Below are 12,122 nucleotides of genomic sequence, written 5' to 3'. Positions count from 1 at the left end.
GCGCAGTACCGCTCTGTTGTACCGGCGAACGTAAGAGTTCCGGTCCCGAACGCTAAATAAGTGAATATATAAGAATTTTGACGTTTAGCCTTCAAAATAAAAGTGACACAATGTATGTTTTTAAAAGGCTCCGCTGCGCGGAAGTGGAAGTCCCGGGCGGAAGATCCGCGCTGTACAGGAAGCGTCAAGAAAAGGTACGGCTGCCCCAGAGTCTATTTACGCACGTAAATAGACAATTTGCGTGTGATAATATTAGGGTCCACATATTCAACACATGATAACTACCACTAAGCTGCCAGTCCGCAATGCTTGTCATGCCAAACTATGGCCCGAAATTTGGCGCGGGATTGCTGGTATCGCGCCTATTTTCGGCAATTCCCGTCTATTTCGAATTTATAAAGCGGGATTGGTCCCACAACTTTTGCGGGAGCCGAATGTCTATTGTTAAGCCGATCGTGCGGAACGTTAGCTGAATGCATACGACTGGCCCGGATGCATTAAATGGTGGACCAAATCCCACAGTACTCCCGCCGGCTAGGCTAGTCAAAACATTGCTCTCTGTCCTGTCTTGACAACAACACTACGGTATTCTATATTGATTTCTTCTTGGATACAGGCAGGTTGTGAACTTTGAAAATGTTTAGGGACCCCATTTATGGGGTCCCTAAACATAATTTCATTTGTTGGATCCATTATGCAGAAATGGTCAAATACACCAGTTTTTGCAATAGGCGGAAATTACACTTTTCTAGGCCTACTGATGCAAAAAAAAATGTATGGTCCTTGCCTAAGACTGCATGACATGCATACATCTGGCATGTCCATACATGGGAGGCTTGTAGGTACCCATGTAATCCATTTTCATTAAGGGGGTCAGCTCGCCATTCCGAAGTGTCAGCATTCCGATCATTGACTTATATGCTTTCGGAGAGGCGGCCCTTTTTTATCTCCAAAAAATGTTTCGCCGAGAGGTTAGGTTCTGGGGGAGGTTAGGCTTAGGCGTGGGGGGTGGGAGAGGTTAGGTTTAGGGTTAGGGTCTGGGGGAGGGTTATTTCGCAATGGCGAGACAGATCTCAATTTTGTCAGAATGCCGGTTTTTCGGAGTGCCGACATTTCGGAATGCCGAGGTGTCCCCTTCATTAAGATATATTGAGGTCACAGGTCAAGGGACCATTTGGAAAATAGTCATGGCAGGTTTTGCCTTGCCAAAATTTTGCCTAACTTTGAAGTATTAGTTATTTAGCCCCCTTGCCGAAAAGCTAGCATGACAAGCTTGGTCCCATTGGAAACGTCTAGTTTCAATTGCTACCCCTACCTTTTCCCTAGCACAACATTTGAGCATGCCACAGTCTCCGAAAGACGGCCTCGCCGGCACTCCTGTCAGCACTCCTGCGGGTCTCATAGGGGTAATAAAACATTGGGAAAAAACACATTTTGGACAGTTTTTTTCTTGGGATCATCAAAATCTTTATTTTAGAAGTCCTATGGATGCCAAAAATCCAGTTGAGGAAAAAAACATAAGGGGGGTGTGCATGGACCCCTCATTCGTGCCCTACTAAGTGGCAGCGCTGCCGCCATTTTGGCCTGAAAAACATTAGCCAGAGGTCGGCAAGTCTGTCTAAAATAGCGTGTTGGGCGGTGGGTTGAACCTGTTGCATGTCACTTCTTTGCAACGCAATCTTTGGCAACAACCTCGCTGTGCATCGCTAGAGTCAGCTTTAGCTTAGTTTAGTTTTAGTTTAGTTTAGTTTAGCTTTATAATGTGATGTGCTGTACGTGCGAGGCGGTGTTGGATAGTTATGTTACGTGGCTGGATTATTTTGGACAAGAAACCATCAAATTGGTGCGTAAAGTAAAGCTGGAAACAGCTTGCAAAATGCTCTGGGAAGGAGCCACGTTTCCTGCATTTCCTTGTTCCAGTCGGCATATGCTGCATGTCGTTGTTCCAGTCTGCATTTCTGATTGGCTGTGCCGCAGCGTCCCGCCCAAAGGCTGAAAGGCTTCCTCGGATTGGCGTGCAGCAGACATCACTCAAAAGAAGTGGACCCTAAATTGGTGAACAAATGGGGCAGGATAAAGCCAGATGTAGGGCCCGTGCTAAAGTGCCGGGCAAAAAACAAGTCGAAGAAAGCACTTCTAGCAGTAATGTTAGCACACCAGACCCCCGAAAGGACTAACGTCAGTGTCAGCGATGTTAACGTTATTGAGGAAGAATCTGATGACGATAATGATAATGCCGAGTACCAGTAATGTCAACGTTGTTGATGCTCCAGAGAACGAAAACGTTAATCCTCCTGATGACACAGTGGTGGTGGGGCTGATCGAGAACAACAACGAGACGGCCTACCGAAGTGAGGTGGAGAGGCTCACATCATGGTGCAGAAGAAATAGTGAAGAAAGCGAGGCAGTGCCTGTACCATCTTAGGTGGCTGAGGAAGTTCAAAATCTCTTCAGCGCTGCAAAAGTCCTTCTACACCGCCACGATTGAGTCTGTGCTGTCAGGATGCATCACTACATGGTTCAGTAACCGCTCCTCCCAGAACAAGAAGGGTGGTGAGGTGTGCGGAGCGCATCACTGGATCTGCTCTGCCATCGCTCGAGGACATCTACACCAGGAGGTGTAGCTCCAGAGCCAGAGTTTGCACCCCCACCATGCCATCTTCCAGTGGCTTCCGTCTGGCAAGCGTCTCTGCTGCCTCAAAACAAGGACTGAGCGGCTGAGGAAGAGCTTCTTCCCACAAGCCATATGAAGCCTGAACTCCAAGTAGTTTTTCCTGTACTTTATTCAGACCCCTTTTGCAATACATATAAAGACATTGCACTTTACGGACAAGCACAGTTTACACTACAACTTAAATGCACTTTAACTGTTTTTCATGTGGTTCTAACTTTCTTTAACTTTTTTTTTTACCTATTACCATGTTTCTTTCTGTATTCTATTTTAGCTTACTCTACAGCAAAGTCATGGGCCGAGGCTTTTAACTTTCATTGTAGCTTGCTGCATATGACAATAAAGTTTCCTTGATCCTTGATCTTGATCCTGAGACAAGATGCGCAGCTAACGGTAATCTTACTGTATGAAGAAAAGATGCCCAAAGATCAGTTTCAGGATAAATGGCTCAAACTATACCCATGGCTCAAGCATAATGTTAAAAACGGTGAAATGAGCTTTTACCAGCTGATGTTAAAAAACGGCTATGGCGATGGCTACTGTTTTTACACTATTTGAAACCACACAATTTACCAGTGAAATACTGTAATTTATAGATTGATTATGATCCAACTTATTTTTACTGACACGTATGCTTAACCTAGTGGCACTCATATCTTGGTTTATGTCAAGAAAAGCATTTTGGCTAGTGGAAATTGTAATTGGCTGGTAACTTTCAAATCTAGCAGCCATTTTGGCTGGTGATCAAAAATGTTAATTTCAAGCCCTGCAGGGACATGGGAGTGAGTGAGAAAACGATAAGACTGAATAATGACATCACAACCATCTAATCCTAATGTTAAAAATTTTAGCCGAGCTGGTGACCGAATAACCACCCCCCCCCAATCTATAAATCCCCCCTATCTGAAGAACATAAGGGGGGAATTTCCCCCTATTTTGCCAAATTAATTTCAGGCCCTGTGTTGCGGACCCCAATGCAACTGCATTACCTGCATACTGGTACAGTAGTTACGCCTCTGCCTATTACATGATCCTAAATAGAAGACATGTATTAATGAATCCCTCATAAAAGCATTAGTAACCCAATTATAATGGGACATGGGATCCCATGCAGTTGCCGTATCCCTACCCATCAAGCTCAACATTGTGGTAATCTACCGCCCGCCTGGTCCGCTTGGTCACTTTCTGGACGAGCTGGACACCCTCCTCTCCATCTTTCCTGAGGATGGTACTCCACTCATCCTTCTGGGAGACTTCAACATCCAGCCAGTAACCTTACAATCTCCGTCTTTCCTTAACTTCTTCTCATCCTTTGACCTTTACCTCTCTCAATCTCCTCCTACTCACAAAGCAGGGAATGTGCTTGACCTGGTCTTCACGAGATCCTGCTCCACCTCTAATCTCACTGTGACCCCTCTTCCTGTATCCGACCACCACTTTATCACCTTCTCCCTTCCCATCCCCCTCCCCTCCTCCCACCCATCTCCCCCCCACTCTACCACCACCCGACGCAACCTAAAAACTCTCTCTCCCAACTCCCTCTCTTCTACCGTCCTCTCCCTACTTCCCTCCGCCGAGCAATTTGCTCTCCTGTCCACTGACGAGGCTTCCACTACTCTTCTCTCCTCTGCTCTTGATTCTCTTTGCCCACTCACCACTAAGCCTGCCCGATCTTCTCCCCCTTCTCCTTGGCTGACTGAATCTCTGCGAACTTATCGAACTGAGCTTCGGTCAGCTGAGAGAAAATGGAGAAAATCACATCTCCCTGAAGATCTCTCTTCCTATCACCTTATCCACTCAAACTTCACTGATGCTGTCTCTAAAGCAAAAACCTCCTTCTTCATCTCTGAAATCCAGTCCTCTGCATCCAATCCCAGTAAACTGTTCGCCACCTTCTCCACCCTCCTCAACCCTCCCTCCCCTCCCCCTCCCTCCTCCCTCTCTGCTGATGATTTTGTAACCTTCTTTACAAAAAAGGTGGACGACATCAGCTCCTCCTTCCATCCTCCAGCCACCCCCACTAACACTCCCGACTCCAATCCTGCTCCTCAGCCCCCTGCCCCTGGATTTGCTTCCTTCTCTCCTCTCTCTCCTGATGAAGTGCTTAAACTCATCAGCTCAAACCGAGCCACTTACTGCCCCCTCGATCCTATCCCTTCCTCTCTCCTCCAAACCATCTCACCTAACATATCTCCCTTCCTCACTACCTTCATTAACTCCTCTCTGTCCTCTGGTCTTGTCCCCCCTGCTCTAAAGACTGCAAGAGTCAAGCCTCTGCTTAAGAAACCCTCCCTTGACCCTACTGCTATTCACAACTACAGACCTGTCTCTCTTCTCTCATTCCTTTCCAAAACCCTCGAACGAGCAGCGTCCGAACAACTTTCTCTCTATCTCTCCCAAAATGACCTCCTGGACCCTCTGCAGTCCGGTTTCAAGGCCTCTCACTCCACTGAGACAGCTCTTCTTGCTGTCACAGAGGCCCTTCACACTGCTAAGGCCTCATCCCTCTCTTCTGTTCTTGTCCTCCTTGACCTGTCTGCTGCCTTCGATACAGTCAACCACCAAATCCTTCTTTCCACTCTGTCCGACCTCGGCATTTCAGGCTCTGCACTCTCCTGGTTTGCTTCTTACCTCTCTAACCGCTCATACCAGGTCTCATGGAGAGGGTCCCTCTCCAGATCCTGTCCTCTTACCACCGGTGTCCCCCAGGGCTCAGTCCTGGGCCCCTTACTTTTCCTTCTCTATATCAGATCTCTTGCCTATGTGATCTCTTCTCATGGCTTTTCTTATCACTGCTATGCTGATGACACCCAGCTTTTCCTTTCTTTCCCCCCCTCTGACACTCAAATCGAGGCTCGCATCTCTGCATGCCTCAAAGACATTGGCGACTGGATGTCTGCCCACCACCTCAAGCTCAACCTTGGTAAGACCGAGCTACTCTTCCTCCCAGGAAAAGACTGCCCTCTTGCAGATCTCTCCATCTCCATTGACAACACCACTGTACTCCCCTCCCAAACAGCCAAGAACCTCGGGGTGATCCTTGACAACCAGCTGTCTTGCTCTGCCAACATAGCTGCTACAGCGCGCTCCTGTAGGTTCTCTCTCTACAACATCCGCAAAATCCGTCCCTTTCTCACAAGAGAAGCGACTCAACTCCTGGTCCAGTCTCTTGTCTCCTCCCGCCTGGACTACTGCAACGTGCTTCTGGCCGGCCTACCTGCCACCGACATCCGACCGCTTCAGCTCATTCAGAACGCTGCAGCCCGTCTGATATTCAACCAACCCAAATTCTCTCACGTCACTCCCCTCTTCCAGGAGCTCCACTGGCTTCCCATCTCGGCCCGCATCAAATTCAAGACACTGGTACTGGCCTACAGGGCAGTACACCAGACAGCTCCCCGGTACCTGCAATCCATGGTCAGGTTCCAAACCTCTCACCGCTCCCTTCGCTCCTCCACCAGTGCAGGTCGCCTCGCCCCTCCTTCGCTACGGGGGCTCAAAAGTCGCTCATCCCGATCTCGACTCTTCTCGTCCCTGGCACCTCAATGGTGGAACGAGCTTCCACCTTCGGTCAGGACTGCTGAATCACTGCCGATCTTTCGGAAAAGACTAAAGACACACCTTTTCAGGCTCCATCTGGGCCCTTCTTGATCTAACCTCGTCTCTCTCTAACCAACCTTGTACCACTAACCTAAACTTGTACCACTGTTCCTTCAGAAGCTGTAGTTGTCATAGACTGTGCTCCATAGTTGATTGTTCTATTGCAGACAAAAAATGTGTTATTGTAAGTCGCTTTGGATAAAAGCGTCTGCCAAATGACGTAATGTAATGTAATGTAATGACATGTATGCATGTGAAACCCCTCATATGGCTGTCAAACCCTTCCTTCTGGATTGGTTTTATTTCCGTCATGCTGATATTTTGTGTCATGTTCAATGCCTTTATATTGTCTAAACAACCAAGAAATGTACAAATGACAAGACTATATAAACACACACACAAGCTGGCCAGGGGAGACAGGTGGGAGGTGAGGGGCGGGGCTACCTGCCGTCCCTCGGTGATGTTGACCAATAGGAGCGGGCGCAGGACCCTGGACCAGCGAACAGCATAGAAGCCTGAAGCAGTCAGCGCTCCATAGATGATCATATCCAGCAGGGTGAGCTGCGCACACACACACACACACACACACACACACACACACACACACACACACACACACACACACACACACACACACACACACACGTCATTTAGCCACCTTCCCAGTAGTCTCTCCCCAGACTCAAATATGATGTTGAATTGTTGCGCTCCACATATGACATATACAAGTCTGTGCCACTTCACAGCCACTTCTGGGGTTTGAGGCCAGTCTAGGGGGGTTGAAACTGAATGAGTGACAGGTCGTAGCACCAATGAGAAAGTGGTTAGAAAAATGGGCTGGGCCTCCCCTGTCGTCTAATCGCAAAGTCGTTAGTGAAAAGTTAATTTCAAGCCCTGCAGGGAGAGCAGGTGGTGACATAGGAGTGAGTGAGAAAAGGATCAAATATTGGTGGTTAAGACTGAATCACGACATCACAACTGTTAATTTAAAAATGAGTTATTCCTCTAAATCTGGCTTCAAATGCCCCCCAAAAAAATGTGCGCCGGCACCGTTCAGCCCCCAGCCCTCAGCAAAATGTGGCCCTTGGTGAAAAGTAATTGCGGACCCCTGCCTTAGGTCATCTAGTTTCATGGTACACTACACGCTTGTTAGATGATGTCATCATTCCTACTATGATGTCATAGATCACTGATGATGTCACAGACGGCGATGATGTCATGATTCATAAGTGTCTTGAATCATGCCTCTCTGATGGTCTCACTGATGATGTCATAACACAAGGTGATGTCATATTCGGGACCTATAAAGGTTTGCTCTGCAAGTCCTCTGCAGTTGTTCATAGACTAACCTCACGGCAACCTTCTGCAACAGTTCCCATCTTCGAACCTTTGCAGACTCAGCTTTCAAGTGCTACAGCGTTCCTAGTTATCAAGACTTCAGTTACCAAGTGTGTCTTGGACATTAAGTATCCGCACCTAAATCCACATGTCTCACAGCAACCCTAACAACGCTGGCTTTAAAACACAGTTGTTTTAAAGCTGTGAAAGATAGTAAACCTATGAATACCATCATGTCACCTAACTCATCGCGGGCTGCCAGAAACGTTCCCGAGGGCCGCACTTTGAGAACCCCTGTTTTAGAGGTTTCCATTTCAACCAAACACTGCAGCAGCTCCTCAGCACTCCTTCAGTCGCGTTACTCACTCGAGTTTGACCGCGGGATCATCATGTTTACTCACATGAGTAATATTTTAATCTAACCGTCCACTAGTAAGCCAGAAAGCCACTTGCAGGGAAAGCCAAGCCAGCTGTGCTAATTGGGGCTAATGCTTGTGCTAACTTGAGTGGGAAGTCTCCTGGCATACAGAGATCTAACAAAAGGCTTGGAGAGGAGTCAGTGAGGAAGTTGAACTACCTCGTAGATTCTGAAAAAACGCAGGCCAGCTGGGCAAGCTGCATCTGCGAGCCTGTGAGGCGGTCGAGCGCTCGCCAGGAAACCAACGAGGGACAATTGAGACTCGAAAACTCGACCGTTGGACCGGAAGCACCCGCGACCGTGGCGGCGAAAATTGCCGCTACTTCGAGTTGACGAGTTCAACAAATAGGGAAACACACACACAGAGAACCGCGCTGCTGTCTATATGCCGCGAGCTGCGTATGACGAATCGACGATGGATGGCAGAAATGAGCGAGGAGGAGGAGGGGAAGGAGGAAGATGATAACACATGGCAGGCTAGAAAGCGTGCGCAGCGTGCTCGATTTATACTATAGTTGCGATAATTAATGTAAATTCAACCACTCTCTGGAATATTTGCCAGTTCCTGCAAATTTATAGAAAGAAACCCACATAAAACTTCGCAAATTTTGGAAAAAGTTGCTGGTACTGTAGGTAGTTGTTGGAATTTTTGCCAGTTCCCGCAACTTTACAGCAAAATAATCACATAAAACCTTGCACATTGCATTTCAATTTTTGAGGAAAGCTGCAGCAAAATGAAGCATTTTGATTGCAACAATCACAGAAAAAACATTCTGACATTGATTGTTTTACTGTGTGTGTGTGTGTGTGTGTGTGTGTGTGTGTGTGTTAAAATGTGCTAACAGGCAGATGTGTGAGCAGCAGCAGTGTTTCTGTGTGTGTGTGTGTGTGTGTGTGTGTTCAAATGTGCTAACAGGCAGATGTGTGCAGCAGCAGTGTTTCTCTGTGTGTGTGTCTGCCTCAGAGTGACTGAATCACAGGAAGCCTCTGGTTTAACAGGTGCTGACGCGGCAAAACGTCGGGCTAAAGGTCTCTGCTAACGCCAGGCAGAACGTCTCCTCAGCACATTCTGAGCAGGCTGGCTCTGCTGCCACAACCTAGAGAGGAACTCCCAGGAACCACTCCAGCCCGGCCGCAGGGAAAACCAGGAGCAGGCTTCCTACACACTTTCTATTGTGTTCCATATGATTTAGGCAGATAGACATCTTGCCCGTGCTAATTAGGTCATATCACTGTATAGATATTGTTCTCCACAGCCACACATATCAGAATATGTGAGATGATTGGTTGGCAGGGTTCCTACACGCTTTCCATTTTAAAACTCCATATTTTTCCAGGCAGACCCTATGTTGTTGACTGGATGTGATTTTGGAGCAGACTCTATGTTGTTGACTGGATTTGATTATGGTGCAGACCCTATGTTCATGACTGGATGTGATGATGTCATCAGTGATGTCATAAGAGCAGGTGAGCCTGCACAGCGGTCGAGCTGCAGGGTGGGCGATGCCCATGCAGTGGCCAAGCCTAGGAATTATATAAAATGGAGCAAGTGGGCACTGTTGTGATGCAAAGTTGAGCAATTCCCAATAGAGCAGGCGAGGCCACACAGCAGCTGAGTAACGTAAGCGAGCTGCAGGGCGGGCGAGGCCGCGCAGCGGGCGAGTCTAGGAATTGAGTGCACGTAGCGTGCAAGATGTCTAGATTAGTAGGGCGGATTAGCTCCCAAAAATAGAGGAATTGTGCACTTTTTGAGAAAAACGTGAAATTTCACACATAGGGAATACCATAAGATTTATTTTAAGATTGGGAGGGAAGTCAGATTTGACCAAAATTACAAGATGGCCACCATTTCCCCGAGTCCAATGTACAAATGTGCTTATAACACGTGTGCACTGCTTCAAAAAAGCAGTGCACCCAAATTTGAATCGGCCGGCGCGTTCAGACCGAAAAAATAATTGGTTCGGAACCTGAAAAGTTTGTTCTCAGCGGAACCAAAAAATAGTTGGTTTTTCCTTGCGACCTGTGACATCATCAGTGGGCGTGTCTTATTCTAGGCTGTGAAAGCGAGCAGGAAGGAGAAGAAGGCAGTGACAACATGGAGAAAAATAATTTGCAGTGGTCTGCATCTACCGAATCTCAAGAAAAGCTAGAAAGCAGTACAAGAAAGAGCAAGTTGTATGCCGAGCTTGCAGAAGAGATGGTCAAGGCTGGGTTCACTCGAACGCCAGACCAAATAATTAATAAACTTAAAAAACTGAAGAAGGACTGCCGAATAATGTCCTCCCACTTTGGTTCCGCTTAAACTGGTGTGAACACGGGCTGGTTCGCCAGGAAGCACCAAGGTTCTGAGACTCCAGAACGGAGCCGGAGCCAGAGCCAGAACCAGAACCGTGTCTGTCTGAAAGCGGTATGTAATTTTTGATCCAGCACCCAACGCAGTGGGTTTTGGGATGTGCGTGTCTTTTTTCCTTCCTTATTGTTTTGATCATTTTTACAATTCTAGATTTGAGCTGGACAGTAAGAGTACCAAACCATGCTGCCATACCGTGTATAATAAGACTTTCCAGCACACCATTATAGAATCTGAACATTATTTTGATCATCAACACAATGTGGCTCAAAACAACATCAAAGATAGAATCATGTGTGTACTGGACCTAAACCGGTACACACCTTTCAAATTCCCAAACTATTCAAGACCTGGAAATTAGGGATTAGCATTTTTTTATTTTTTTTATTTTTTATCCCATTTTATCCCCCATTAGTGCTCATTTGATTTCTCAATCCTGGTTGCTACTCCATCCTCTGCCGATCTGGGGAGAGCCGAGACTGGTTCCATGCTTCCTCCGAGACATGGGCAGTCAGTCAGCCGCTTCTTTTCACCTGACAGAGGAAGCTTCACCGGTAGGACATAGCACGTGGGAGGTTCACGCTATTCCAACCAGTTCCCCTCCCTCTGAACAGGCGCCCTTAACGACCAGAGGAGGAACCACACTAGCAACCAGGATATTGCATGTTTTTGTGAAGGGGGTTCCTATATGAAGGAAACCCCCGGGAGGCACGGGGAGAACATGCAAACTCCACACAGAAAGGCCCTTTTGCCGACCCCACCCGGGCGGTGGGCACTCGAGGACATGCGGACGGGCACGCATTCCTTCAGCGTTCACCTCGTCCCCAGGTGGGAATCGAACCCCCGACCTTCGAGCTGTGAGGCGATAGTGCTTACCACTGCACCACCGTACCTCCCTTGGGGATGGGCATTTCTAGGAAGAGCACTAGTCAAAACTCGCTGGGCCAAAGTCGACTTTTAGTTGAAAGTCGCCCACCGGAAAAAATAAATAAATAGTCAAATGTCTCCCCTGATTCTAAGTATAGTTGAATCGCTTGGTTTGACCAAGTAAAATGTTTTTTATAAACATTTTATGCAAGGTCTATGGAAAAATGAATGGCAGCTGAAATCCCATGGACAGGGAGAGGGGGTGACTTTGGCACCAATAGGCTGCCAGACCTACGTTAGCCGTAGGGATGCACCGATCCACTTTTTTCACTTCCGATCCGATTCCGATACCTGAATTTGGATATCTGCCGATACCGATATTATGCCGATACCAATATTTTTCTTGAATATACAGTATAGGCAAGAATTTGGCCAATTAAATATATTTTTTTAAATATACCTTGCAAAAAGCAGACAAAATTAAGAAAATATACAAGGCAAAGAATGATACTATTTAACATGGGCAAATTACGGCCCGCGCTGGAATTGCAAAAAAAAAGAAAAAAAAAGAAATCCAATTCCGATCCGGCCCCATCCCTAGTTAGCCGTTAGCAACGTTAGCATTAGCGTAGCGCCAAGATGGCTCAGGGAACAGTAGACAGAATATCAGCTTTTCTTCATGCAGTAACAAGCCTTGAAACCTTTTCCTTGTTGGATGAGTGTTGCTGTAATATAGACAGTTTAAGACCATTTCTACTACATTTCTAGCGTTTCTAGAGCTACTGAGTGCTGCATTGCTGTCAGCTGAGTCTAGAACTGTTCTGCTCCAGTGCGCACTGCGCAGCTGTGGTGCGCAGCTCCTACGGCAACGCCACATG

The 12,122-nt window shown here is 47.2% G+C and overlaps 1 protein-coding gene across 1 annotated transcript in view; it reads right to left on the bottom strand.

Annotated features, from left to right (window-relative positions):
* The window catches only part of tpcn3 (two pore segment channel 3), a 120,601-nt gene that overhangs the window by 84,407 nt on the left and 24,072 nt on the right, over positions 1-12,122 (bottom strand). The window contains exon 5 of the mRNA XM_083634891.1: positions 6,716-6,832. Within this exon, the coding sequence (XP_083491017.1) occupies positions 6,716-6,832 (117 nt within the window). The remainder of the gene's footprint in view (positions 1-6,715; positions 6,833-12,122) is intronic.

This window comes from Poromitra crassiceps (assembly GCF_964638095.1).
Source record: "Poromitra crassiceps genome assembly, chromosome: 4".
NCBI classification, from domain to species: Eukaryota; Metazoa; Chordata; class Actinopteri; order Beryciformes; family Melamphaidae; genus Poromitra; species Poromitra crassiceps.
This window is presented reverse-complemented; position numbering and strand designations above follow the sequence as displayed.